General features: G+C 49.5%; 2 protein-coding genes across 3 annotated transcripts; both read left to right on the top strand.

Moving 5' to 3' along the window:
• Positions 1-13,808: 13,808 nt before the first annotated feature.
• LOC132085655 (uncharacterized) lies at positions 13,809-17,298 on the top strand. Of its 2 annotated transcripts, none has more exons than XM_059491115.1 (3): positions 13,809-14,114; positions 14,445-15,416; positions 15,872-17,298. In XM_059491115.1, exons 1-3 carry the CDS (start codon positions 14,100-14,102, stop codon positions 16,343-16,345), a joined length of 1,461 nt encoding a protein of 486 aa, XP_059347098.1. In that variant the 5' UTR covers positions 13,809-14,099; the 3' UTR covers positions 16,346-17,298. The 2 variants fall into 2 exon arrangements, with proteins under 2 accessions (XP_059347098.1, XP_059347097.1); XM_059491114.1 differs by having other exon boundaries at positions 14,445-15,437.
• A 1,978-nt stretch (positions 17,299-19,276) lies between these two features.
• Positions 19,277-23,491, top strand: LOC132085663 (uncharacterized). The gene is made up of 4 exons (XM_059491120.1): positions 19,277-19,461; positions 19,696-20,697; positions 20,963-21,961; positions 22,152-23,491. The coding sequence occupies exons 1-4, from the start codon at positions 19,447-19,449 to the stop codon at positions 22,989-22,991; spliced, it is 2,856 nt and encodes a 951-aa protein (XP_059347103.1). The 5' UTR covers positions 19,277-19,446; the 3' UTR covers positions 22,992-23,491.
• Positions 23,492-24,430: the final 939 nt, after the last annotated feature.

Below are 24,430 nucleotides of genomic sequence, written 5' to 3'. Positions count from 1 at the left end.
CGTTCAGGGATACAAAGGTAGCTTCTAACATACGAAGGATCGGGTCTGCGTCTGACCCGGTTAAGCGGCTCATCTGAAAGGTTTCCGCTTGACCGGTCGGGACATTGCTGACCCCTGTGGGTAAGGTTTTGGGGTAGGTTATGTTTCTCCCTTTCGGCACACTTTTAATCGCTTTGTTGGGTCCGACTGCTCGGGGTGCCGACGGCTGGAGCCTGATAATTTGCACGTTCACCCTCTCTTTTGACCCTTGAAGGACCACTGTCCACGTTCTGCCTGTGGCCCAGCTAGGATGATCTGGCTGCAAGACCGTCATGTTGTAATCTGTGCACGCCCGAAAACTAGGGACTTTATGTTGGTTTCGATGGAAGTTTCCGTGGGAGAAGAAGGGTGTTTTGCAGCCGATGGCTGCCCAGGTGAACTGTAAGAATTTGTCAGGCTCTTGTGGATCCCACCCAGGCCCCGACGGTCTGGCATCTGTAACTATGGTTTCGCAGCCCCAGTGCCCACAATATCCCCACCCTGGGTGATTGCAGTAGCTTTTCCCAGGGTTTGAAGCTGGGCACCAATAGGATAGGTACGAGTGTGTGACGTGTGGGGAATAGGGGTTTACCCTTGGCTGTCCTGGAAACAGGTCGGTGATGCGGAGCACGAAGGATGGGGTGTTTGGTGTGGTGATTTCTCTGAGTGCTTTGCCACTACTAAGGTGTGGAGAGATTTATTAATAATTGGTTAGCTGAGAAAGGCCACGCTGAAATAATGCCGCTGGTTAAGCTGAAGGAGAAAAGCCAGCAGTCAGCAAGCTAAAAGGAAAGGTCAGCAGTGACCTTGCTGCAACATGAGGAGAGGGAGTAGAGATTAGTCCTGAATATATCCTGAGAATATGTGAAAAGTATCAAAAGTAGAACCATAGGAATGCAGAAGTAGGCGTAGGTGCTGATATGTAACTAACCAATCCTGAGCTCAACTTTTGCAATATGTATGAAGCTCATTATGAACTGTATTTAACCCGCCGTACTGATCAATAAAATTGGGCCTGTGATGATCAAATTGATGTCCTGGGTCTCCTTCCGTCGACAAATGGTGGAGAATGCGGGCATAACCGAATCTCTGCCCTTTTTCTCGGATTAAAAGAAAAAGGGATTACGCCACGGTCGAGGAAGTTGGGTTTGGGTCCCGGCAGCAGGGACGGTGCCGGAATTTGAAGCACCCTTAAGGTTCACAACGGTGACTTAAGCCAATACGTGTCCACAGGAGCCTGGAGAGCTGCAACAGCGCACGCTGATTAATAGGTATGGATAGGCAAGCGGCATATGATTTATTCGCCCCATATTTAGAGTGGCGAGGGATAAAAGGGATAGATTTAAAAAAGGAGTTACCAGGGTTATTAGCTTATGGCCATGCTAAAGGTATCTTTTCTAATCCTTATACAGTTCATGAGCTAGCAGAGTGGAAGAAGTTTGGGGAAATATTGTGGGATACAGTGTTAGACGATGATAAGTCAGCAAAGAAATTCCTGAAGTTATGGCGGGTGGTGTATAACACGTTACTTCAGCAGGTCTCTGAGAGAAAGGCAGCAGAAAGGGCAACAGAAGCTCATAAGAGGAATATAGGGTATGGTCGTGAGGATGATCCCCTGGCACCTTCTGTAACTAAGGTACTTATGCCTAAGGGTCCCCAGGAAAGTAGTGTGGAAGATTTTCCTATGGGCACAGTGGAACCGTCTGCACCTTTCCTGTCAGAGGGAGAGGGCGAGTCGGATGGTGGGGGTAAGAGCAAACCAGCTTTGCCTCCGCCACCAGCTTCAGGCGGGTCGGATGGTGGGGGTGGGAGCAAGCCAGCTTCGCCTCCGCCGCCAGCCTTGCCTCTGCCGCTTCACCCGAGTAAGCCGGCTCTGGTTACAGCTTCGGCGGGGGGGCCGCTTCCCCCGCCCGAGCTGGCTCCAGCGGGGGGGTTGATTCCTCCCCGCAGGCCGGCTCCGCTCGAGCCGGCTCCGGTTTCACTGTCAGCTCCAGTGGGGGGGCTGCTTCCCCTGCTTCCCCCGCGCGAGCCAGCCTCTGCTTCACTGCCTTCCCCGTGCGAAAGCTCGGTGTCTGCACCGAAGCGCCAGCAGCATAGCACCCTTAAAGAGCCAGATCCCATCCCAGGGGCACACCGTGATCCATGGGGGGAGATGGCTAAACAGAGGAGGGAAGCTTGGGCTGCTTTGGCGAAAGAAGTAATGCAAATGGGGGATGGTGAAGCGGTGGAAATAGCCTCTAGTCTTGCATGCCCAGTTACATACACACCACAGTATGATTCACAGGGGAACCTTACGCATAATATAGCAGAATATACTCCCTTAGATTGGAAGCTGTTAACTCAGCTACGTTCTACGGTTAGTCAGTTTGGAGTAAAAAGTGAACCTGTTAGGCAAATGTTAGATTATCTTTTTAATACTCAGGTTTTATGTCCTAATGATTTAAGAGGAATAGTTCAGTTGATATTCACTCAGCATCAGCAGTTATTGTTTAATGCACATGACCCATTACATGGAGTAACAGTAAAGGAGCTGATGGGCTTAGAGGCATTTTTACGTACAGAGGCACAGATGATATCGGGAGAAGATAAACTTAGACAGTCTATGAGGTTAGTGCGTGCTGCAATAGACATGGTTAAAGAGCCAGGAGGGTTACCGGCTTATATGGGCATTAAACAAGGTAGAGAAGAATCATTTGGAAATTTTATCAATAGAACAGCTACTGCTATAGATCGGGCTGGTGTTGCAGGGCGCTATTGAAGTAGTGTGCCTTGCAAAATAGCAACCCAGCAACCCAAAGAGTGTTAGCTACTTTAGGGGCAAATTGGGCTATTGAGGAAGCATTAGAGTGAATGGCATTAATTCCAACAGCTTCATAGGCATTTATAGCAGAAGCCTTAAAGGAATTAGGATTAGGGTTACAAAAGCAAGCAGAGTCAACTCAGAGTCAGGTGTTAGCTGCTCTTGCTCCTCTCCGAAGCGGCTCACTGGCATTCACGCAAGGAGGTTCAAAACCATTTATCAAGTGTTACCGATGCGGCAACGAAGGACACACACGCCGAACGTGCCGAGCGACTGGTGTATGGTGTCAACACTGCCGATCCAGCTCCCACAACACTACGGCTTGTAGGCGCCGGTCGGGAAACCATCAGCGGAGCGCGCATCTCGAGGGCCGCGCCCAGACACAAGTTGCCGCCGTGACATCGGAGACACCAGCTGCTGCAACATCGCTGCTACCTCCTGTCTGCAACCCGCAACAACAGGGAGCCTCGGCTTGGACTTATCAGCAGCAGTAGACGTCACACTAATGACGAACCGGCCTGAGAGGATACCCACTGGAGTAAAGGGCCCTCTTAAATGGACAAACATGTGGAGCATTATTGCTGGGACGTTCCTCTACAACTATGTTGGGATTATTTGTTTTGCCTGGTGTTATCGATGCAGACTTTACCGGGGAAATACAAATCATGGCTTACACCCTTTATCCTCCGATTAAAATTACAAAGGGACAACGCATTGCACAATTGGTACCACTGTCACAAATGACATCAGGAATACAATCATTTACTGGGCAAACACGGGATGAAAAAGGTTTTGGTTCTACTGGTGTTACACTTTTAACTGTAGATTTACAAAATAGACCAAAGCAAAAGGTTGAAATTACTTATGGGCATCAAAGCATAACTCTTTATGGATTATTGGATACAGGACAATTGGACATTAAAACTCTACATGATGCACAGAAGTTGCTGGGAGACTTACAGTGGCTGAAGCCTATTGTGGGAATACCAAATCATTTACTAGAAGCCCTACGGCCTTTGTTAAAAGGCGTGGACCCTACTACTCCTGTACACCTGACAAAGGAGCATCATCTTGCTTTGCAGCAAATTAGTAACTGTGTACAGCAAGGGTATGTGTCTCGTCGACAACTCGACCACCCCATTGACCTTACTATCTGGAATAGCCCTTGCCACTTGCTTGGTGCTCTCTCTCAGTTGCAAAAGAAAACGGGGGAGATACGGGTGTTGGAATGGTTATCACCACCACTACAGCATAAGAAAACAATATCTTCAAAAATTGAACAATTGGCTGCATTAATCAAAAAGGGGCGTCTCAGAATTCTTGAAGTGGATGGTAGAGAACCTGCTACTATTAGATTGCCTATGGAAAAGGAAACCTTGGACTGGTACTTGATTAATTCGAAGAATTTACAAGAAGCATTATTGATGTCACCTGCTAAAGTAGAGACTAGTAAATTAGTGCCTAGAGTTTTGCAATGGATGACAGAATGGAACTGGATCACTCGACCTTTGAGAGAAGAACGCCCCATAGAAGGAGCTATTACAGCTTTTACGGATGCAGGAAAGAAATCAAGGCATGCTGCTGTTGCCTGGCAAGAAAAGGGACAATGGAAGCATCAACTCCTCACAGCAGACCCTGCAGATAGCTTAGAAACTTTGGAATTGCTAGCAGTAGTATGGGCGGTGTCCAACTTACAGGAGCCTTTAAATGTGGTCACAGACTCTATGTATGTTGCAGGAATAGTCAAACGAATAGAGGAAGCAGCAATTAAGGAAGTGAATAATAAACGATTGTATGAGTTACTGATACAGTTAAGGAAGGCTTTACGAGAAAGAAATGCAGCATATTCTGTGATTCATATTAGGAGTAATAAGTGGTCTGAAGGTTTAGGAGAAGGGAATGAACGTGCAGATAAATTGGTTACTCTAACCATTGATAATTCTTGTCCTATTGACAAGCTCACGTTGGCCAGAGAAGCACATAGTAGATATCATCAAAATGCAAGAGGATTAGCAAAACACTTTGAGCTGAGTTTGTCAGAAGCCAAGGCCATTGTCAGAGCATGTCCAATATGTAGTTATCATAATGGTGGAATAGGTCTAGGCATCGGGGTTAATCCTCGAGGTTTAGAAATAAATGAGAAATGGCAAATGGATGTTACACACATAGCCAGATTTGGTAAAGTCAAGCATGTGCACGTCACCATAGATACATATAGTCATTACATATGGGCTACGGCTCAGGCAGGAGAGAAAGCTACACATGTTATCAGACACCTGTTAAGTTGTTTCGCTGTTATGGGAGTTCCAAAGAGTATTAAAACCGATAATGGTCCAGCTTATGTAAGTGCTAGGGTTCGGAAATTTTTGAATCAGTGGTCTGTTAAGCACGTGACAGGTATTCCACACTCTCCTACTGGACAGGCAATAGTGGAAAGAGCAAATGGTACCCTTAAGCAGTATATTGAAAAACATCAAGATTTGGCAGATCCACAAGCATGTTTGTCTAAGGTTTTGTATGTGATTAACCATTTATGCATTTTTGGGGAAGATGATACCCCCCCTGCAATGAAACATCATCCGAGGTCAGGTCAGGAAAATACTAAGGAAACAGAGGTCTGGGTTAAGTATAAGAACCCGAGTACAGGACTATGGGAAAAACCTGCAAAGGAATTATATTGGGGTCGGGGGTATCTTTGTGTTTCCTCACCTACAGGACCTTTGTGGGTGCCTGCTAAGTGGACTAAACCTGTTTTTGATGCAGCCTCTGGTGGATCGCCTCACGGAGGAGGACAGGGAGTGACTGGGGAAGAAACTGCTTCTAGTCCTACAACCACTACTGTTACAATTGAAGGGGTACTCAGAAGCGGTGGACAGAGCACTGACACGTCACTATCGGACAGCCCAGGAGCTGATTGGTTTTATTGACTCATTATCAACTTTTCGCTTAACGAATCCAGCGAAACTACATTGCCTTGACTGTCACAATCCACATTGTGCTGCCTGGATAGCTCTACGTTGTGGGGGTTGTGAAAGAACTTTTTGGATAGAACAATCATTATTGTGGGATTTGTGGTGTCATACTTGTGAACAAGAGCACACGTGGGGTAAAAGTTGGCAAGATGAATTAAGGAGACAAACAGGGCAAAACGCATATATAGCTTTAAATCTTTATGAGTCTCCTGAACAGAAAATTCTTGCTTATTATCGATGGGAACTACAATGTATTGTGAATAGAATTAAGGTTCAAAGTAAATCACGTATAGTTTCTATAAGGTGTAGGAAATTACTGCCTTTAACACAGCATTCAATTGTAGGACCCTTCAAAGGGGATCCTGATAGAGCATTAGATTGCTGCATTGACAAGTTGCAAAAATTGAGTTTGCAAGTGGCAGGACCAGTGAAATCAGGAGCAGCAAGATTAAAGACAGATAAGAAAAAGAAGGCAAAAAGGGAACGGTCTCATTTGAATAAGGGTATCAGTGATTGCTAATTAATTTTCTATGATTAGAACAATTTTACAGTTGTGGGACCCTCAGGAGGATATAGTTGTTGAGGAGGATAACGAACAAGAACTACGATTACAAAATAAGATATACCTTGTATTAAAGAAAGAGCTTGAACGATTAGCCTCATATAGTAAAAAAGCTGAAGAGGCTTTGCGATCACCACTATTGAATTGGTTGCTTTGGGTTGAAGAACCAGACTTTTATACTGGTCCCTACTTATATTCACTTCCTTGTTATGTTTGCAAAAAGGATAAAGATAAATGCTATGCATGGGTAGCTTTGCATTGTGCAGATTGTAATCAGATTTATTGGTATTCACAGAGATCATTGGGATATTTATGGTGTGCACCTTGTTCTGGAAGGTGGATTCAAAATTTTTTCTGGGTTAGAGCTCTTGAACAAAGTACTGGCCTGCCAGGACGGACAGGATTACAGCTTATTGAGAGTGCAGAACAAGTGGTTATAGCATATCTTAGATGGAAGTTGCAGGAAAACCTTAGAATATTTGAAATTAATAAAGCCTCACGCATCATAGCAGCTCGCTGTAAAGCTGATTTGCCTTCAAACTTATCTCATGCTATACCTGTGAGCAAGGATGCTGATTTAGAATTAGATCAGTATATTCAAAAATTAACTCAGCCTTACAATAGACAATCTAGCAAACCAGGGAAAAGACAGCGAAGAAAGGAAAAACAAAGCAAGCAGAAGGAAGAAAGGGAGAAGCAAAGCAAGCAGAAAGAAAAATGAGGTTTGTTCTTGTTATACTGCTCAATGCTGTAGCAAGTGAAGCAGTAGGAATAACACACTTTAGACAACCAAGGGAAAATTTATGGGTGACACTTGCTAATCAAACTAACCAATCATCACTTTGTCTTAGTCTTGGAGGAGTCACTAACCCATTTCGAACATGCCTGGTGGGACTTCCGGTGTGGTCTCCTGGAGAATTTTGCAGTTGGATAAACAATCAAACCTTATGTATGTCTAACATGTCAAACATCACATTGCCAGTGCAACAAGGGTATACTGCAGGTCAGAGTGATGGCTATCGTCAATGCTTACTAATCCAATCACTTAACACCTCTTTGCATTCTCCTCCTGAGGAATTAGATCTTTTTGGAAGTACAAATGCCAGCATATCTAACACTACAGCTGGTGGATGGTTTAACTTCAGACTTCCGGGTGCTCAGAATTTAAACCAACCTAAAGAAACATGGGCAACCCTCGATTCATCCCTGAATGTGAGTGAATTCTCTCCACAGCATTACAGTCAAAGTAACGGCACAAATATCACAGCACCAATGAAATTACCCACAGGAATATTTTTGATTTGTGGAGACAGGGCATGGAATAGTATACCAGCTAAACCACAGGGTGGACCCTGTTTTTTGGGAAAATTGTCACTGTTTCACCCTAATGTGTCCTTGCTAATGCAGCTGAGTCAAAATTCAAACAGGAAAAAACGTAGCATACATGAATTAGACTGCAGCCAGATAGGAGATCCACGGTTTTGGGGCACATTCAAACAGGTGGTGGTTTCAACTATCATGCCAGGAGGATCTGCCAATAAAGCCATGAATTTAGCAAAACAATTAGGATGCTGGGCAAGGGATGAGCTGAACAAGACATCACAAATTCTAGACATGTTAACTGCAGATGTGCAAAGTGTTAACCATGATGTTTTGCAGAATAGAGCTGCTGTAGATTTTTTGCTCTTAGCACAAGGGCATGGATGTGAAGAGTTCGAGGGAATGTGTTGCATGAATCTGTCTGATCATTCGGTGTCCATTCACTCTAAGATAAAAGAATTGCAACAGGGACTTCACAAACTTAAGGAAGAAGATGGTTTAGGAATTGACGAATGGCTTAAAGGCTTAGGACTTGGGCCATGGCGGAGGAACCTTGTGATCTGTGCTATAGGCCTGCTGGGTGTAATTTTACTGTTTTTGCTTATTTTGCCTTGTATCTTTAACTGTATTCAAAACATGGTCAGCCGTACAATAGCAAAAACATGGCAAACTAATCTCCTTGTGCAAGAAGAAAACGGGGGAAATGTGGAGAGTATTATTAATAATTGGTTAGCTGAGAAAGGCCATACTGGAATAATGCCGCTGGTTAAGCTGAAGGAGAAAAGTCAGCAGTCAGCAAGCTAAAAGGAAAGGTCAGCAGTGACCTTGCTGCAACATGAGGAGAGGGAGTAGAGATTAGTCCTGAATATATCCTGAGAATATGTGAAAAGTATCAAAAGTAGAACCATAGGAATGCAGAAGTAGGCGTAGGTGCTGATATGTAACTGACCAATCCTGAGCTTAACTTTTGCAATATGTATGAAGCTCATTATTAACTGTATTTAACCCGCCGTACTGATCAATAAAATTGGGCCTGTGATGATCAAACTGATGTCTGGGTCTCCTTCCGTCGACAATGTATCTGAAAGATATATATATGTACAGAGATATAGATAAATCTAAAATACATAATGAAACTTTACACTCAGTTCTCACTTAAAATTAGTTCTTCTTGTGGTACACAAGGGGTTTCCCCATCCTTCTGCATTATCCACCCAGTGTAACCAGGTCCTTGAGCAAAAACCTTCCTGCTCCAATTTGGGTGCCAAAATTATGTACTAGTTTGAATGCAAAACCACTGAGTGACTCCAAGTCAAAAATACTATTGATTTGGAAAAGGGAAAAAATTCCCAAAATACATGAAATACAAAAGAAAAAGATATAGAAATGTATAATATACATAATAATGTATAGAAAAGATATATAGATGAAAAAATATATAGATATAGACATAGATAAAATAGAGAATGAGACTTTATACACAGTTCTAACTTAAATTTAGGTCTCCTTGTGGTGCATAAGGGGTTTCCCCGTCCTTCTGCATTACCCACCAAGCAGAATCAGGTCCTTGAGCAAAAACCTTGCTGCCCACGTTTGGCGCCAAAATTATGTTCTGGTTTGAAAGCAAAACCAGTGTGACACTCCAAGGCAGAAATGCAATTTATTAGGAAAAGGGAAAAAAACCCAAAACACATCCACTAGTGCAAAATCAAAGCACTGACAGAGTCAGAATACAACCTGACACCCTGCTAGTAAGGGCAGTGGCAGCAGTCCAGATGAAATGGTCTTGTTGAAGTGGTGATCCCATAGAAAAGATCTGGCAGCTCTTGTCCTCTGGAAACCAGTGGGTAAGGGCTGCCTGTTCTGTCCCAAAGCCCAGATGATATCCAGGTGGGGATGCTGAGCTCCTCCCACTTGGGCGGAGCATCTCCCAATGGGCTGATATCGTTCGGAGTCATGATTGGTCCTTGATTGCCCATCAAACAGAAATGGCTCCCGGAGGGAGTTATCTCTGCATCATGATTTCAGTTAGTCAACCCTCACTAAGATAGGGAGACTTTGCAACTGTCTCTGAAAAATTATTGAATAGAAGAGATGGACGATTTTAGTTTCATTTTGGGAAACATTGCTGCTGTTTTGATAATTATTGTTTTCCTTTCCTCCCTGCTTCACTTGCTCCCCTGCTCTGATTTTCTCTGAAAAGCAATATTGTGTTTACCTAGTAACAGTGGCAGATAAGTTGTCCTCAGCTGTCAAACAGGAAACTACAATTTGTGTGTGACCTGGAAGGATTTCACGCTAACGTCTTTATTGGTTTCGGATTGGAAGGCTGGGGAAGCTGGGAGCAATGTGTGAGATTTTAAACGGGAGCTGCTGCTCAGTGCATTGAATTGATGGGTTCATGTAGGGATAGAATATCAGTAAATAAAGGTAATATAGAAAGTAATCTTACCCCCTAATGAGTTGCAGCTGAGCCAATTATTAGAGATTAGCAGCAGGCCTGACTTTAAGAGGCCACACCTGTAGCCAATAAGGAGAGTGTTATAAAAGGGTGGATTGGTTGGCTGAGGGAACTGCAGTCAGTTGGCTGCTGCGAGGACAAGGAAGAGTCAGTGCCTGGAGGAGCTGCCTACAGGAAACGTCAAGCAGGTACAAAACCCAGGCAATATGGAACCCTTGCAGTGTAATGACAATAGAACCTTTGCGCTATAATGACAACCACTGGTGACCCCAACGTGATTCTGGAGAAGTATTCGGGATGAAAATATGACCCCGCAGATTCGGGAGAAAAAGGACTTCAATACTGAATTATATTACCCCGTGGATTTGGGACTAAACGATATGACCCCATAGACTGGGGAAACGGGACTCAACTGTATGAGCCTGCGGATTCAGGAAAAAGGACTCCACTATATGACCTCATGGATTCGGAAATGGAAAAAGGACTTGAGTATCAACCAATGTGATCCTGTGGTGATTCAGGAAAAAAGACTTAAACATTAAGCAACGTGATCCCATGGTGATCTGGGTAGAGAAAGCAACTGTCAGAACTGGAAAAAAAAATAGTTTCATTATTCAGTACAACGTGTTTATTGATCGGTAAAATATATCAATTGCAGCTATTAATGTTTGTTAAATAAGAGTATAAAAGATTTTGAGGATAAGTACTTTGTAAATTGAGAAAAGCTGCAAAACTGAACCAACACTTGGAAACATATATATTTGTATTATAATATGTTGTCTCAACATTTGTATAACTATTAGTTCTGAATGAAATATATGAATGTGTCATAATGTTAATTTATTTGCACGTCCTTCTAGAAATGCTGCAACTCCATAATTAAAAGAAAAAGGGGGAATTGTAGGGGGATAGAATATAAGTAAATAAAGGTAATACAGAAAGTAACCTCATCCCCTAAAGAGTTGCAGCTGAGCCAATCCTTAAGAATTAGAAGTAGGCCTGATGTTAACAGGTCGCAGCTGTGGGCAAAAAGAAGAGTGTTATAAAAGAGTGGATTGGTTGGCTGAGGGAACTGGAGTCAGTGGCTGCTGCGAGGACAAGGAAGAGTCAGTGCCTGGAGGAGCTGCCTACAAGAGACATCAAGGAGGTACGAAACTCTAGCAATATGGAACCTTGGCAATGTATTGACAATAGAACTCTTGCACTATAATGACAACAGGTTGATTAACAGGAGATCCGGAAAAACCATAAACCAATGCCCCTCCCGGTGCCAGCAAGCTCTTGGGGATGGGAATAGAATACATTCTATATTGGAACCTAGGACAGGGCCATTAATTAATAATTCTCTGCTGCTGATGGGTAATTAATTATTGATTACCTGCTGTTCATGGGCCATTATTCTAAATTCTCTGCTGTTAATGGGCCATACAGTATCACTGCATGGCTGATGGGATGACATCATCCCATTGGGAGATGCTCCGCCCAGGGGGAGGAGCCAAGCATTCCTACCTGGATGGAATCTGAGGTTGGAACACGACAGCAGCCTTTGCCACTGCAATTCCCAGAGGAGCAGCTTTCTTCTTACTTTTTTATTAACTTATTTAAAAATGTTGTCCTTTTTTTTCATTATTGTTATTTTGATTATTGACTTGATTTTTATTATTTTTATTCTTCTTTGCATCTTATTTTTATTTTGTTTTTATTTTCTGTTTCTTTTTAACTTTTGTAATTTTTTTATTTTTAATTTTAATTTTATCTTATTTATATTTTATTTCTATATTTAGATTATTTATTATTTTAATTTTGGATTTTATTTTAATCTTAATTTTAGTTTTCTCTTTAATTTTTATTATTTTGTTTTTAATATTTTATATTTTATTTAATTTTATTCTTCATTTTATTTTTATCTTATTATTGTTATTATTTGCCTGAGAGCCTTTTAATTTCAAATTTATAACAATTGAGAGAGAGAGGGTTCACATTTCCCATTTCAGGGGTCTCCTGCCTTCCTCAGCACACACCTCTCTGTTCAAACCAAAACACACCAAAAGACCCCAAGATTCCACCAAAATACCATAACACACCACAAAATTACACCAAATCACCCCAAAAATAGCACCAAAATACGCTGAAATCCCATTGGACCCTCAAAGTACCCCAAAATCCCATCAGGAACCCCAAAATTGCACCAAAACACCACAAAATTACACCAAAATACCCCAAAATCCTGTCAGGGATCCCCAAAAGCCCCCATATCCATTAATGGACTCCAGATTCCCATAAAATTGCCCCAAATCCAGTCAGGGACCCACAAAATCCACTCAGGGGCCCCCCAACATCCCCTCGGGATGCCCCAAACCCAGTCAGGAACCCCCAAGATACCTCTGAACCCCCTCAGGACCACCAAAATCCCTCAGGACGCCCCAAAATCCCCACCAGAAACTTCCTCAGAACGCTGCCAAGTCCCCTCACCACCCCCAAATTCCCTCAGGACCCCCAGGTCTCCCTCAGTGTCCCCCCCAAAACTACTCAGGCACTCAAAAATCTCCTCAGAATCCATGCAGATTCCCTCATGACGGCCCCAGATCCCCTCAGGACCCGCCAATCCCCTCCCAACCCCCCAAAATTCCCCCTTAGGCCCCTCAAGATCCCTCCAAACCCCATCAGGACCCTCAATTCTCCCTCAGAACCTGCCAAAATCCACCCAAAAACCCTTCACGACCCACCCAGTTCTCCCTCAGGATCCCCCAAAGTCCCTCAGGACCCTCCAGATCCTCTCAGGATCCCCCAAATCCCCTCAGGATCCTCAATTCTCCCTCACGACCCCCCAAAGTCCCTCAGGACCCCCCAATCCCCTCAGGATCTTCAATTCTCCCTCTCACTCTCCAAAATCCCCTCACAACCCTTCCAATCCCCTGATGACTCCACATGCCCCCTCAGGACCCCCTGTCCCTCACAACCACCCAAGGTCCCCTCAGAACCCCCATTTCTCACTAAGGACCCCCCAAATCCCCTCAGGATTCCCCAAAACCTCTCATGACCCCTCATCCCCTCAGGACGCTCCAAACCCCCTCAGTTTCCCCTCAGTACCCTCAAAGCCCCTCACATCCCCTCAGCCCCCTCACAAACCCCCTCCAAGCCCCCACAGTACTTCCCAGAGCCCCTCAGGACCCCCAGTTCTCCTTCAGGACCCCAATTCTCCCTCACAACAACCCCAGACCCCCTTAGGACCGCCCAAATCACATCAGATCCTCTCAAATCTCCTCAGGACGCCCAATTCTCCTTCAGGACTCACCAACACTCCCCGCAATCCTTTCATAACCCCTCCAACCCCCTCCTCACGCCCTCCACTTCCCGCTCCCGGTGCTGACCGCGGTCGCTGTCGCCCATCCCGCGCTCCCGAGGTCGGTCCCGGGGCTCCCTCGGCGCCCCCAAATTCCCGCCCCGCCCCCTCCCCCCGAGCCTCGGCACCGCTCCGCCGCCGCTGGGCCCCACCGGGACCACAACGCCCACAATGCACCGCGGTTCTGCCGGAAGCGGCCACTTGACGCCGCCACGAGAGGGACTTCTGCCAGTACTTCTGCCAGGCACAGCATCTGATTGGTCCGCGCAGCTTCGGGCGCTTCTCGCCAGAGGTCTCGCGAGAGAATCAGGACCATATTTGAGTGACGGCATATCTGTGGGCTCCTAAATGCGGCCGGGAACGGCAGAATCCGCCTGGAAATGGCGAGATGGAGCCTAAACCCCCTGGGGATGGAGCCTAAACCCCCTGGGATCGAGCCGAAGCAGCCACCCATGCATTGGAGCGGTACCGGAAATGGCGGGCGGTGACGTCACCGCGCCGCCCCGTCCTTTTGGCGCTCCTCGCGCAACGTTTCCGCCGCCGCTGCGCGCGCCGCCAGCGGGGCCGGTTCTGTCCCGGGACTCGTTCGCCACCCGAGCGTCCCCAGGGTGTCCCCAGTGACGATGGAGGCCAAAGAGGTGCGACAGGAAAGGGGAGAGGTGACGCGGGGGGTACCCGGCCGGTAGCGGGGACAATGGGGGAGAAGGGACATAGTGGGGGATGGGGGGGACACGGGGGGTGGCGATGGTGGCAAAGGGGACAGCAGTGGAAGCGGGGGGGTGGCAGAGTGGACAGCAAGAGGGCAGGGGCTGGGAGGGGCTACGAGGGGAGGGGCAGGGGGTGTCAGGGAGATCAAGAGGCTGACAAAGAGATTTACGAGACAAAGGGGACCCCTCGGGGACAGGGGGCCAGCCCAAGAGGCTGTAAGTGCCACCATGTCGCTGACACCTCCCCTGTCCCCTCCCCAGCTGTCCCCAGCCCTGCTGCAGCCACAGGTCACTGTGGTGGCCATCCTGGGCGAGCTGCTGGCCACGATGTTCAGGCGGGACGAGGTGCGGCTCAAGTTCCCAGGGTACCTGCACTTGAAGCTAAAGGAGTTCTGCAGGGAGCTCAGGGGCATCACGGAGTACATTGATGACACCTGGTGGCACCGTGATGTCACCTCCAACAATAAAGCCCATCTCTTCTCCCTGAGTGGAGCTCTGTCCGCCTATGAGAACACCCCATGGACCACCTGGGACTGTGTGAAAATGGTGGCCAGGCACTGGCTGGTGTCGGTGGATAACTGCCTGGAGAACAGCACCGAGCTGGGCAGGGCAGCCACTCAGCTCCTCAACACCTGCAGGGATTTGGCCACTGAGGAAGCCACCACCACTGCCTGGGCCAGGGAGCTGCAGGACGAGGCTGCCCGTTATTGGACAGCTCAGGAAAACATGGTGGAGCTGGGTCAGGCCCTGGGCAGGGAGGCGGAGGCTGAGGTGGTGGCCGGGCATGAAGCCCAGGAGAGGAGAGAGGCCAGGGTGGCTGCCAGCGAGGCAACAAGGGCCACCATGGTGAGACAGCGGATGGAGGCGTCCCTGGAGCTGGTGGAGCATTTGGTGGCTGCGTGTGACGAAGCCACTGCGTTCCCCCGGGAGCTGCAGCGCAGGATTGGGGACATCGTGGCTACCCTGGAGGAGACAAATGAGGTGTCCCCCGATGTCCCTGAGGACTTGGTGGCCAAGGTGGCCGTGGCCGAGCTGCTGTGGGAGGCCAACACCCGCCTGGTCAAGGATCACCTGCTGGAGGCAGTTGATGACATCACCAAGTTCTTGTTCACTGGTGATCCCACAAGCCCCAGTGCCTGTGGGGTGGCCAAGCGGTGCCAAAGAGCCATCGAGGACATCCCAAGGCTCCTTCGACTTCCGGAGTGTCCCCAAATCATCCCCAACGTCTCCTCAGTGAGCATGGGGCCACAAAAGGTGCCACTAGGACGGGGAAAAGGGGGCAATGGGGGATGGGGGAGGGGGTGGCTGGAGAGGACGGAGTCACAAAGGGGATGGGGGGAGGAGCAGGAAGTGGGGAGGTGACGGGGGAAGGGAACATGGAGGGGGAGGGGCAGTGGGGGAGGGAGGGTCACGGGAGGGGAGGGACACAGGAGCTGGCGGGGGGTGGCAGAGGGAACAGCAGGGCGTGGCAGGGGCTTCAACTGTGGTGGCAGGGGGTGGCACAGTGGAGAGCAGTGGGATCACTGAGGTGGCAGAGGGGACAGCAGTGGGCGCAGGGGGTGGCAGAGGGGACAAGACACCGACAAAGGGACAGAGGGGACAAAGGGGAACCCGGGAGGGCACAGGGGCCACCACAGGAGGCCACAAGTGCCACCACGTCCCTGACACCTCCCCTGTCTCTTTACCAGCTGTCCTTGGCCCTGCTGAAGCGCAACATTGCTAAGCCCTTTCAGGACTGCTGTTGCGACTCCGATCTTGCTGACGCTCCCACCTCCCTGTGCCCAGCCCTGGCCGCCTACGAGAACGCCGCGTTGACCACCTGGGGTGAGAAGGGACCAGGTGACAGTGGTGGCCAGCGAGTGGCACAGGTCGGTGTCCACGTTGGAGGACAGCTGGACCCAGCTGACCAGAGAGGCCATCAAGCTCCGGGACGCCTGCAGGGACGTGGCCAACGGCAGGGGCATCACCATGGCCATGGAAGAAGTCTCAAGAAAGGGCAGAGAAAAGGCCTTGGGGGGGGCCATAAGAGAAGGTCTCATACATGTGGGAGAGGATGTGGGAGGGGCTGTGGTGGCCAAGAGCCAGGCGAGGGGAGTCAAAACGATGAGACAGCAGGCGGAGGAGCCCCTGGGGCTGCTGAAGCACCTGGTGATTGCATATAGAAAAATCACAGTGTTCTCCCGGCAGCTGCGGCGCGTGGCTGGGGGGATCACAGACACCATGAGTGGGACAGGGGAGCCATGCCGCCGCCATTTCCGCGCAGCTTTGGCAGCCAAGGTGACCAGGGCTGAGTCGCTGTGGGTGGCCAGCAGCCTCCTGGCCAGGGACCACTTGGTGGGGGCACTTGGGGACGTCCACACCATCTTCAGGTGTGGTGACCCCGATGGCTCCATCGCCCGAGCCGTGCCAAAAAGCTGCCCAGGACATCCCGAATCTGCTGCAGGGACAGTGATGTCACCAATGTGAGGTCATCAGGGCAGTGACATCATCGGGGACATGGCTGGCATCACCTGTTCTCTTCCCCCAGCTCGCCATGTAGGGTTTGAAACAAATATAGGGAATTTTCTGGGAATTTTCACTGAAATTGACCCAAATCCTGATGGGAATTCCCAGGGTAATGTCACTGGGGACACTCAGGGACATTCTGGGGACACTCAGGGACAGGGGTGAATGAGTCCCATCAAGATCTTCCAGCTTTTCACTGTGCCTGCAGCAGAGATGGGTTATAAATGACACTAACTGGCTTCTGCATTTCTGTATTGGCTTTTCTGCATTGTTATGAATCACCAGCAATTTGATTATGGAGGGGCTTTGACAGCTGGCCTGCAAGCAAAGCTGAGTTAAGAGAAGAAGTAACAATTGATGGTTACTAAATGTATCCACAGCAAGGGAGATGACAAGGCCGTCAGCATGGAAACGGATTGGAAAAGATAGATGAAAATTTTTGTTAGCTAGACTGTGTGCCTAAGTACATGTGTATACGTGCCTTATTAAATTTCTGTAAAAATTTTGCCAATTATATTAATGCTAATTGCTTTGCACCAATTAATATCAAGCTTTGTTAAGAGTATATAAACTGGAGAACATGCAGAATAAAAAACTTTATCTTCTTGGACCCTGATTACATGTGTGTGACATACACATCCAACCTAATGGTGACATTTGATACTGATATTGATTATCGATGATTCCTTGTAGCTGCTGGTTCGTGCAATATAATCTGTCAGTTCCTGTGTGCACCGTACAGCCTATTAATTATTAATTAATACCATCTATAAAGACTAGACTGGGCTGATCTGTGCTCTGTATCAGACACATCACTGACCCCATTGAGAGACGAGTGGTCAATAAATCCATCCCAACGTTCCTTGAGGGGAGCACAGCCAGGAAGCTGCTTCAAGGCTCTGTCACTGAGATATTTCCCTTTGAAAACCCTGGGTGGGAAGGAAACACACCCAAGCAGATGGCAAAATTAAAATGATATCAAAGCCTTGTTGAATGTGGGTTAAAACATGGGGTCTCTAAAGCTGTAAATTGGTCAAAGCTTCACCAAGTGAGGCAAAATGATGATGAGTCACCCAGTGATTTCTTAAACAGGTGAAGAGAAACTGCCATCAAATATACTGATCTGGATCCTGAGTCAGTTGATGGCAAAGCACATCTGGTTTTATTTTTTGTGGGTCAAAATTCAAATCATATAAGAAGAAAAGACAAAGGGAGCTCAAGACATGGATAAACTGCTGGAGGTTGCCTGGAAGGTGTTTTGAGACAGGGGCCCAGCTGAAAGAGTTAATCCCAGCCTAGCAAGAAGGCAACTCAGGAAAAGTGACCCAAGAAAGCTTCCCCTCTGGAGAAGGCTCAGAGTGCATCCTGCAAGAAATGGGGGCATTGTAAAAAGGACTGTCCGGTGCTGAAAGAAAAATCATCAGTCCCTGTTGTAGCAGCGGTGCCCAGCGGGGAATAATGAGCATTGACTCCATGATTGCAGCAGGCTGATCAATCCCTTTGTTGTACCATCCTGTACTACTAAGAAAAACCCACGGCCCTTGCCTGACAGTCACAACACACACGTGGATCCAATTGGCCAATCAAGCCAAGCAACCCTCGCCAGTGACCAATTGTTCTGGTTTGAAAGCAAAACCAGTGAGAGACTCCAAGTCAGAAATTTTCATAGGGAAAAAATATTTTCATGGGGGCACTGCCATTACGCCAGTGTCAAACCATGACAAATACTAAATAGTTATAAGAGTTCTATTCTAGATATATATAGACATAGTAGTAAATAGTTATAAAATACTAAATAGTTATAAGAGTTCTATTCTAGATATATTATAGATATAATAGTAATTAGTTCTATAATACTAAATAGTTCTAGTTATAAGTTATATTACAGCTATAATACTAAAATAGTTATAATAAGTATATTTTAGTTATATTACAGCTATAGTACTGAAATAGTTATTATAGTTCTAGCTATAATAGTAAATAGAGTTAGTTATGGTTCTATTGCAGTTATAATCCTAAATAGTTACACTTATATTAGTTACATTATAGTTATATTATAGCTATAATACTAAATATAGTTTTAATAGTTATATTACAGTTATAATACTAAATAGTTCTAGTTATAATAGTTATATTCTAGTTATATTGCAGCTATAATACTAAATAGTTATAATAGTTATTGTTCTGGTTTGAAAACAAAACCAGTGAGAGACTCCAAGTCAGAAATACAATTAATTAGGAAAAAGGAAAAAAACCAAAATACATGCAATAGTGCAAAACGAAATCACTGACAGACTCAGAATTCCGCCTTTCCGCCGGAAGCGGCCGCCGACGCCGCTGGGCGGAAACTTCCGCCAGTACCTCAGCCAAGCGCGGCTTCTGATTGGTCCGCGCTGCATGACGGGTCAGCCGTGCCGCCATCTTTGTTAAGGCAGTTCCGCCGGCCCCTCAGAGCGCTCCGCGTTCCCTCATAAATCAAGCCGGGAACGGCGGAATCGGCCTGGAAATGGCGGGATGGAGCCTAAATCTCCTGGGACTGAATCAAAATCCCCTTTGGCGATTGAGCCAAAGCGCCCAAATCCTGGAGCTTGCCATGGACTGGGGCGGTCCTGGAAAGGGCGGGCGGTGACGTCACCTCGCCCCGCCCCCTTTGCGGCGCCTCCCGATCCCGCTCGGGGCCTTTCCGGCGCGCCGTTCCCGGGGCTCCTTCGCCACCGGAGCGTCCCCAAGGTGTCCCCAGGGTGTCCCCGGTGACCCCATGGAGCCCCCAGAGGTGCGACGGGAGGGGGCAGAGGGGACACAGGGGGGACAGAGGGGACAGTGGGGGATGGGGGGGACACGGAGGGGACAGTGGGGAGTGGCAGAGGGGACGAGGGACTGGCAAAGGGACAGACGGGCAGCAGAGCGCTCCAGGAAGGGGCAAAAAGGACCCCTCGGGGGCAGAGGGACACCGCAGGAGGCCGTAAGTGCCACCATGTCCTTGACACCTCCTCTGTCCCCTCCACAGCTGTCCCCAGCCCTGCTGCAGCCACAGGTCACCGTGGTGGCCATCCTGGGAGAGCTGCTGGACACCCTGAGCAGGCAGGATAAGATAATGCTGGTACCCATGACCCCATGGTCCCTGTACTGGGACGTGGAGTTCTTCACCAGGGAGCTCCAGGTCACCCTGCAACGCTTTGATAACCCTTGGTGGCCCCAAGATGTCACCTGCGATGATGATAGCCCTTCCAAGCCCCTGAGGCAGGACGCGTTGGACTCCTTGTTGGATAAGATATGTGAGGTCGGTAAGCAGCTGTGGTCGATGGATGCACTTGTGAACGGCTGGGCCGAGCTGGTCAGGAAGGCCACCGAGCTCCGCAAGACCTGCAGGGTGATGGCCACCAAGGCAGCCGACAGGGCGGTCACCGCCACTGCCTGGGCCAGGGAGCTGCAGGACGAGGCTGCCCATTATGGGACAGCTCAGGAAAACATGGTGGAGCTGGGTCAGGCCCTGGGCAGGGAGGAGGGGGCCGAGGTGGTGGCCAGGCATGAAGCCCAGGTGAAGAGAGAGGCCAGGATGGCTGCCAGTGAGGCAGCATGGGCCACCATGGTGAGACAGCAGGTGGCGGCGGCCCTGGGGCTGCTGGAGCGCTTGGTGGCCGCGTGTGACAAAGCCACCGCGTTCGCCCGGGAGCTGCAGCGCCTGCTCTGGGTCACCCTGAATGGCCTGAAGGGGAGAAGTGAGGCATCCCCTGATGTTGCCGAGGACTTGAAGGCCAAGGTGGACATGGCTGGGCAGCTGTGGGAGGCCAACACCCGCCTGGCCAAGGATCATCTACTGGGGGCAGTTGAAGACATCATAAAGTCCTATTTCATTCCTGGTCACTTTGGCCCCCGTGCCTGTGAGGTGGCCGAGCGGTGTCAAAGAGCCATGGAGGACATCCCAAGGCTCGTTCAACCCCCCTCGTTCAACGTGGAGCGTCCCCAGAGCTTCCCCAAGGTGTCACCAGTGAGCACGGAGCCCCAAGAGGTGCGACGGGAAGGGGGGGGGGGGGGGGGGGGCGGGGGTGGGGGAGAGAGGAAGATAGAGAGGATGCTGTGGGGGGGAGGGGCCACGGGGTGACTGGGGGGACACAGAGGGGGAGGGGACACAGGGACTGACAAGGGGTGGCAGCAGGGACAAGAGGCTGACAAAGTGATGGAGGGGACAAAGGGGACCCCACAGGGGCAGGGGGCTATCACATGAGTCCACAAGTGCCACCAGGTCCCTGACGCCTCCCCTGTCCCTGCCCCAGCTGTCTCCAGCCCTGCTGCAGCTGCCGGTCACTGTGGTGGCCACCCTGGGCGAGCTGCTGGACATCCTGCCCGGTTCAGATGAGATGCACCTGTTTGAGTCCCCAGGGTGCCTGTATTTGGACCTGGAGGATTTCACCAAGGAGCTCCAGTACACCCTGTACCGCATTGATGACAGCTGGAGGTGCCAGGATGTCACCTCTGATTATGATGACCATCTCACCTCCCTGAGCCAGACCCTGGCCACCTACAAGAGCACCCCAGGGACCAGCCGGAACCGTTTGGCAATGGCGGCCAGCAAGTGGCAGGGGTCGGTGTCTGTGCTTCTGGACAGGTGGGCCGAGCTGGCCAGGAAAGCCACCAAGCTCCGCAATGCCTGCAGGGTGATGGTCAACAAGGCGGCCGACAGGGCGGCCACCGGCACTGGCCAGGCAAGGGAGCTGCAGGAGAAGGTTGCCCGTGATGGGACAGCTCAGGAAAACATGGTGGAGCTGGGTCAGGCCCTGGGCAGGGAGGAGGTGGTGGCCGGGCATGGAGCCCAGGTGAGGAGAGAGTCCATGGTAGCTGCCCATGAGGCAAGAAGGGCCACCATGGAGAGACAGCGGCTGGAGGTGGCTCTGGGGCTGCTGGAGCGCTTGGTGGCCGCGTGTGACGAAGCCACCGCGTTCCCCCGGGAGCTGCGGCGCCTGCTCAGGGACATCGAGGTTGCCCTGGAGGGGACAAATGAGGCACCCCGCAATGTCCTCAAGGGCTTAGTGGCCAAGGTGGCCATGGCCGAGCGGCTGTGGGAGGCCAACGCCCGCCTGGCCAAGGGTCACCTGCTGGGGGCAGTTGATGACATCACCAAGTTCTATTTCACTGGTGGTCTCCCCAGCCTCAGTGTCTGTGAGGTGGCTGAGCGGTGCCAAAGAGCCATCGAGGACATCCCAAGGCTCCTTCGACCCCCAGAGCATCCCCAGAGTGTCCCCAAGGTGTCTCCAGTGAGCGTGGAGCCCCAAGAGGTGCGACGGGGGGGAGTGGGGCACAGAGGGGACACTGAGGGGAACGTGGGGGCTGGCGGGAAGTGGCAGTGGGGACAAGAGGCTGACAAAGGGACGGAGGGGCAAAGGGGACCCCTTGAGGGGACCGAGGCCACCACAAGAGGCCACAAATGCCACCAGGTCCCTGACACCTCCCCTGTCCCCTCCGCAGGTATCTCCTCCGCAGCTGCAGGTGCTGGTGGCCGTGGTGGACATCCTGGGCAAGCTGGTGGCCACCCTGGCTGGGCCACACAGGGACAAGTCCTCAGACTTTCTGCATGAGGACCTGAAGAACTTCACCCGGGGCCTTCATGCAATCCTGAACCACGGCGGTGTCACCTCCCTGGGCCAGCCTGGTGTCCCCTCCCTGAGACGGGCCCTGGCCACCGTCAGGGCCACCTCTGGGACCACCTGGGCCAATGGGAGAGCCGCGGCCAAGGCGTGGCGGGAGTTGGTGGCCAGGCTTGTGGACAGCTGGGACTGGCTGGCCAGGGAGGCCACCAAGCTCCGTGAGAAGGTGGTCACGGTGCAGCGGCTGCTGATGGCCCTGGACAAGGAGATGGCCTGGGAAATGGCCAGATATGATGCCCAGGTGGTGACAGCCACCAATGAGGCCATGGGAGAGGCTGTGGTTGCCACCAGGAGGGGACATTGGGCATTGGTGGCCCTGGGGCTGCTCCGGCGCTTGGTGGCCATGTGTGACAGAGCCACCTTGTTCTACTGGAACATGGAGTGGCGGCTCAGGGACATCAAGGCCATCCTGAAGGGGACAAACGAGGCGTCCCATGATGTCCTCCAGGCCTTGACGGCCAAAGTGGCCAAGTTTGAGTGGCTGTGGGATGCCAGCACCCGCCTGGCCAAGGATCACCTGCTGGGGGCACTTGGGGACATTGACAACATCCTCTTGAGTCCCTGTGGTGGCCCTGGCAGCAGTGTGGTGACCGAGCGGTGCCAAAAAGCCATCGAGGACATCCCGAGGCTGCTGCAGGAAAGTTTCACATTGGGGCAGTGACATCATCGGAGACATCGCTGCTGTCACCTGTGCCCTCCCCGTGCAGTGTTTGAGATAAATCTGGGGAATTTTCGGGGAATTTTCAATGATACTGTCCCAAATCCTGATGGGAATTCCTGGGGTGATGTCACTGGCAACACTCTGGGACAGACTGGGGACACTCAGGGACATTCTGAGGACACTCAGGGACACCTGGGGACAGTCAGGGACAGGGATGAATGAGTCCCCTCAAGAGCTTCCAGCTTTCCACTGTGCCTGCAGCAGAGCTGAGTGTAAATGACAATTTAATAATTGTCTTCTTCAGTTCTGTGTTGGCTTCTGCACTTTTTAATTGTCTTTTGTACATTTGTTTTGCCTTTCGCACTTTTGTAATGCCTTTCACACATTGTTATTGATCACCACCAATTTGATATGGTGTTTAATACTGATATTGATTATCGGTGATTCCTTGTAGCTGCTGGTTGGTGCAATATAATCTATCCATTCATGTGTGCACTGTACAGCCTATTATTAATTATTTTATTATTATCCTCTATATACATCAGACCGGGTTGAGCTGAACCCTGTGTCAGAAACATCACTGACCCCACTGAGAGACGAGTGGTCAATAAATCCACCTCAATGTTCCTTGAGGGGAGTACAGCCAGGGAGCTGCTTCAAGGCTCTGTCACTGAGATATTTCCCTTTGAAAACCCTGGGTGGGATGCAAATACACCCGAATAGATGGCAAAATTAAAATGATATCAAAGCCTCGTGGAATGTGGGTTAAAACATGGGGTCTCTAGGGCTGTAAATTGATCAAAGCTTCAACCAAGTGAGGCAAAATGATGATGAGTCACCCAGTGATTTCTTAAACAGGTGAAGAGAAACTGCCATCAAATATACTGATCTGGATCCTGAGTCAGCTGAGGGTAAAGCACATCTGGTTTTCTTTTGTGTGGGTCACGCTTCAAATGATATAAGAAGAAAAGACAAAGGGAGTTGAAGACATCGATAAACTGCTGGAGGCCGCCTGGAAAGTGTTTTGAGACAGGGCCCAACTGAAAGAGCTAATCCCAACCTAGCAAGAAGGCAACTCAGGAAAAGTGACCCAAGAAAGCTTCCCCTGTGGAGAAGGCTCAGAGAGCATCCTGTAAGAAATGGGGGCATTGTAAAAAGGACTGTCCAGTGCTGAAAGAAAAATCATCAGTCCCTTTCATAGCAGCGTGCCCAGCGGGGAATAATGAGCATTGACTCCATGATTGCAGCAGGCTGATCAATCCCTTTGTTAGACCATCCTGTACTGTGGGATCTCAGCACCTCAGGATGGAGGTGCAGAGAGGCCGAGACCACCCTTGGGGGGCTCGGGAATCCTGGAATGTTGCCAGAAGTGTCTGGTGGCAGGATTTTGATCCTACACAGGAGATGAGACCTGTATGAAGACTGGGAGGAATTCACTG

This window comes from Ammospiza nelsoni, chromosome 31 (genome assembly GCF_027579445.1).
Source record: "Ammospiza nelsoni isolate bAmmNel1 chromosome 31, bAmmNel1.pri, whole genome shotgun sequence".
Lineage (NCBI taxonomy): Eukaryota > Metazoa > Chordata > Aves > Passeriformes > Passerellidae > Ammospiza > Ammospiza nelsoni.
This window is presented reverse-complemented; position numbering and strand designations above follow the sequence as displayed.

Excerpts from the sequence above, each read along its gene's own strand:
- LOC132085663 (XM_059491120.1), top strand. Across the intron at positions 20,698-20,962 it reads TGAGCACGGAGCCCCAAGAG|CTGTCTCCAGCCCTGCTGCA; the intron begins GTGCGACGGGAA and ends TCCCTGCCCCAG. Across the intron at positions 21,962-22,151 it reads TGAGCGTGGAGCCCCAAGAG|GTATCTCCTCCGCAGCTGCA; the intron begins GTGCGACGGGGG and ends TCCCCTCCGCAG.
- LOC132085655 (XM_059491114.1), top strand. Across the intron at positions 15,438-15,871 it reads TGAGCATGGGGCCACAAAAG|CTGTCCTTGGCCCTGCTGAA; the intron begins GTGCCACTAGGA and ends TCTCTTTACCAG.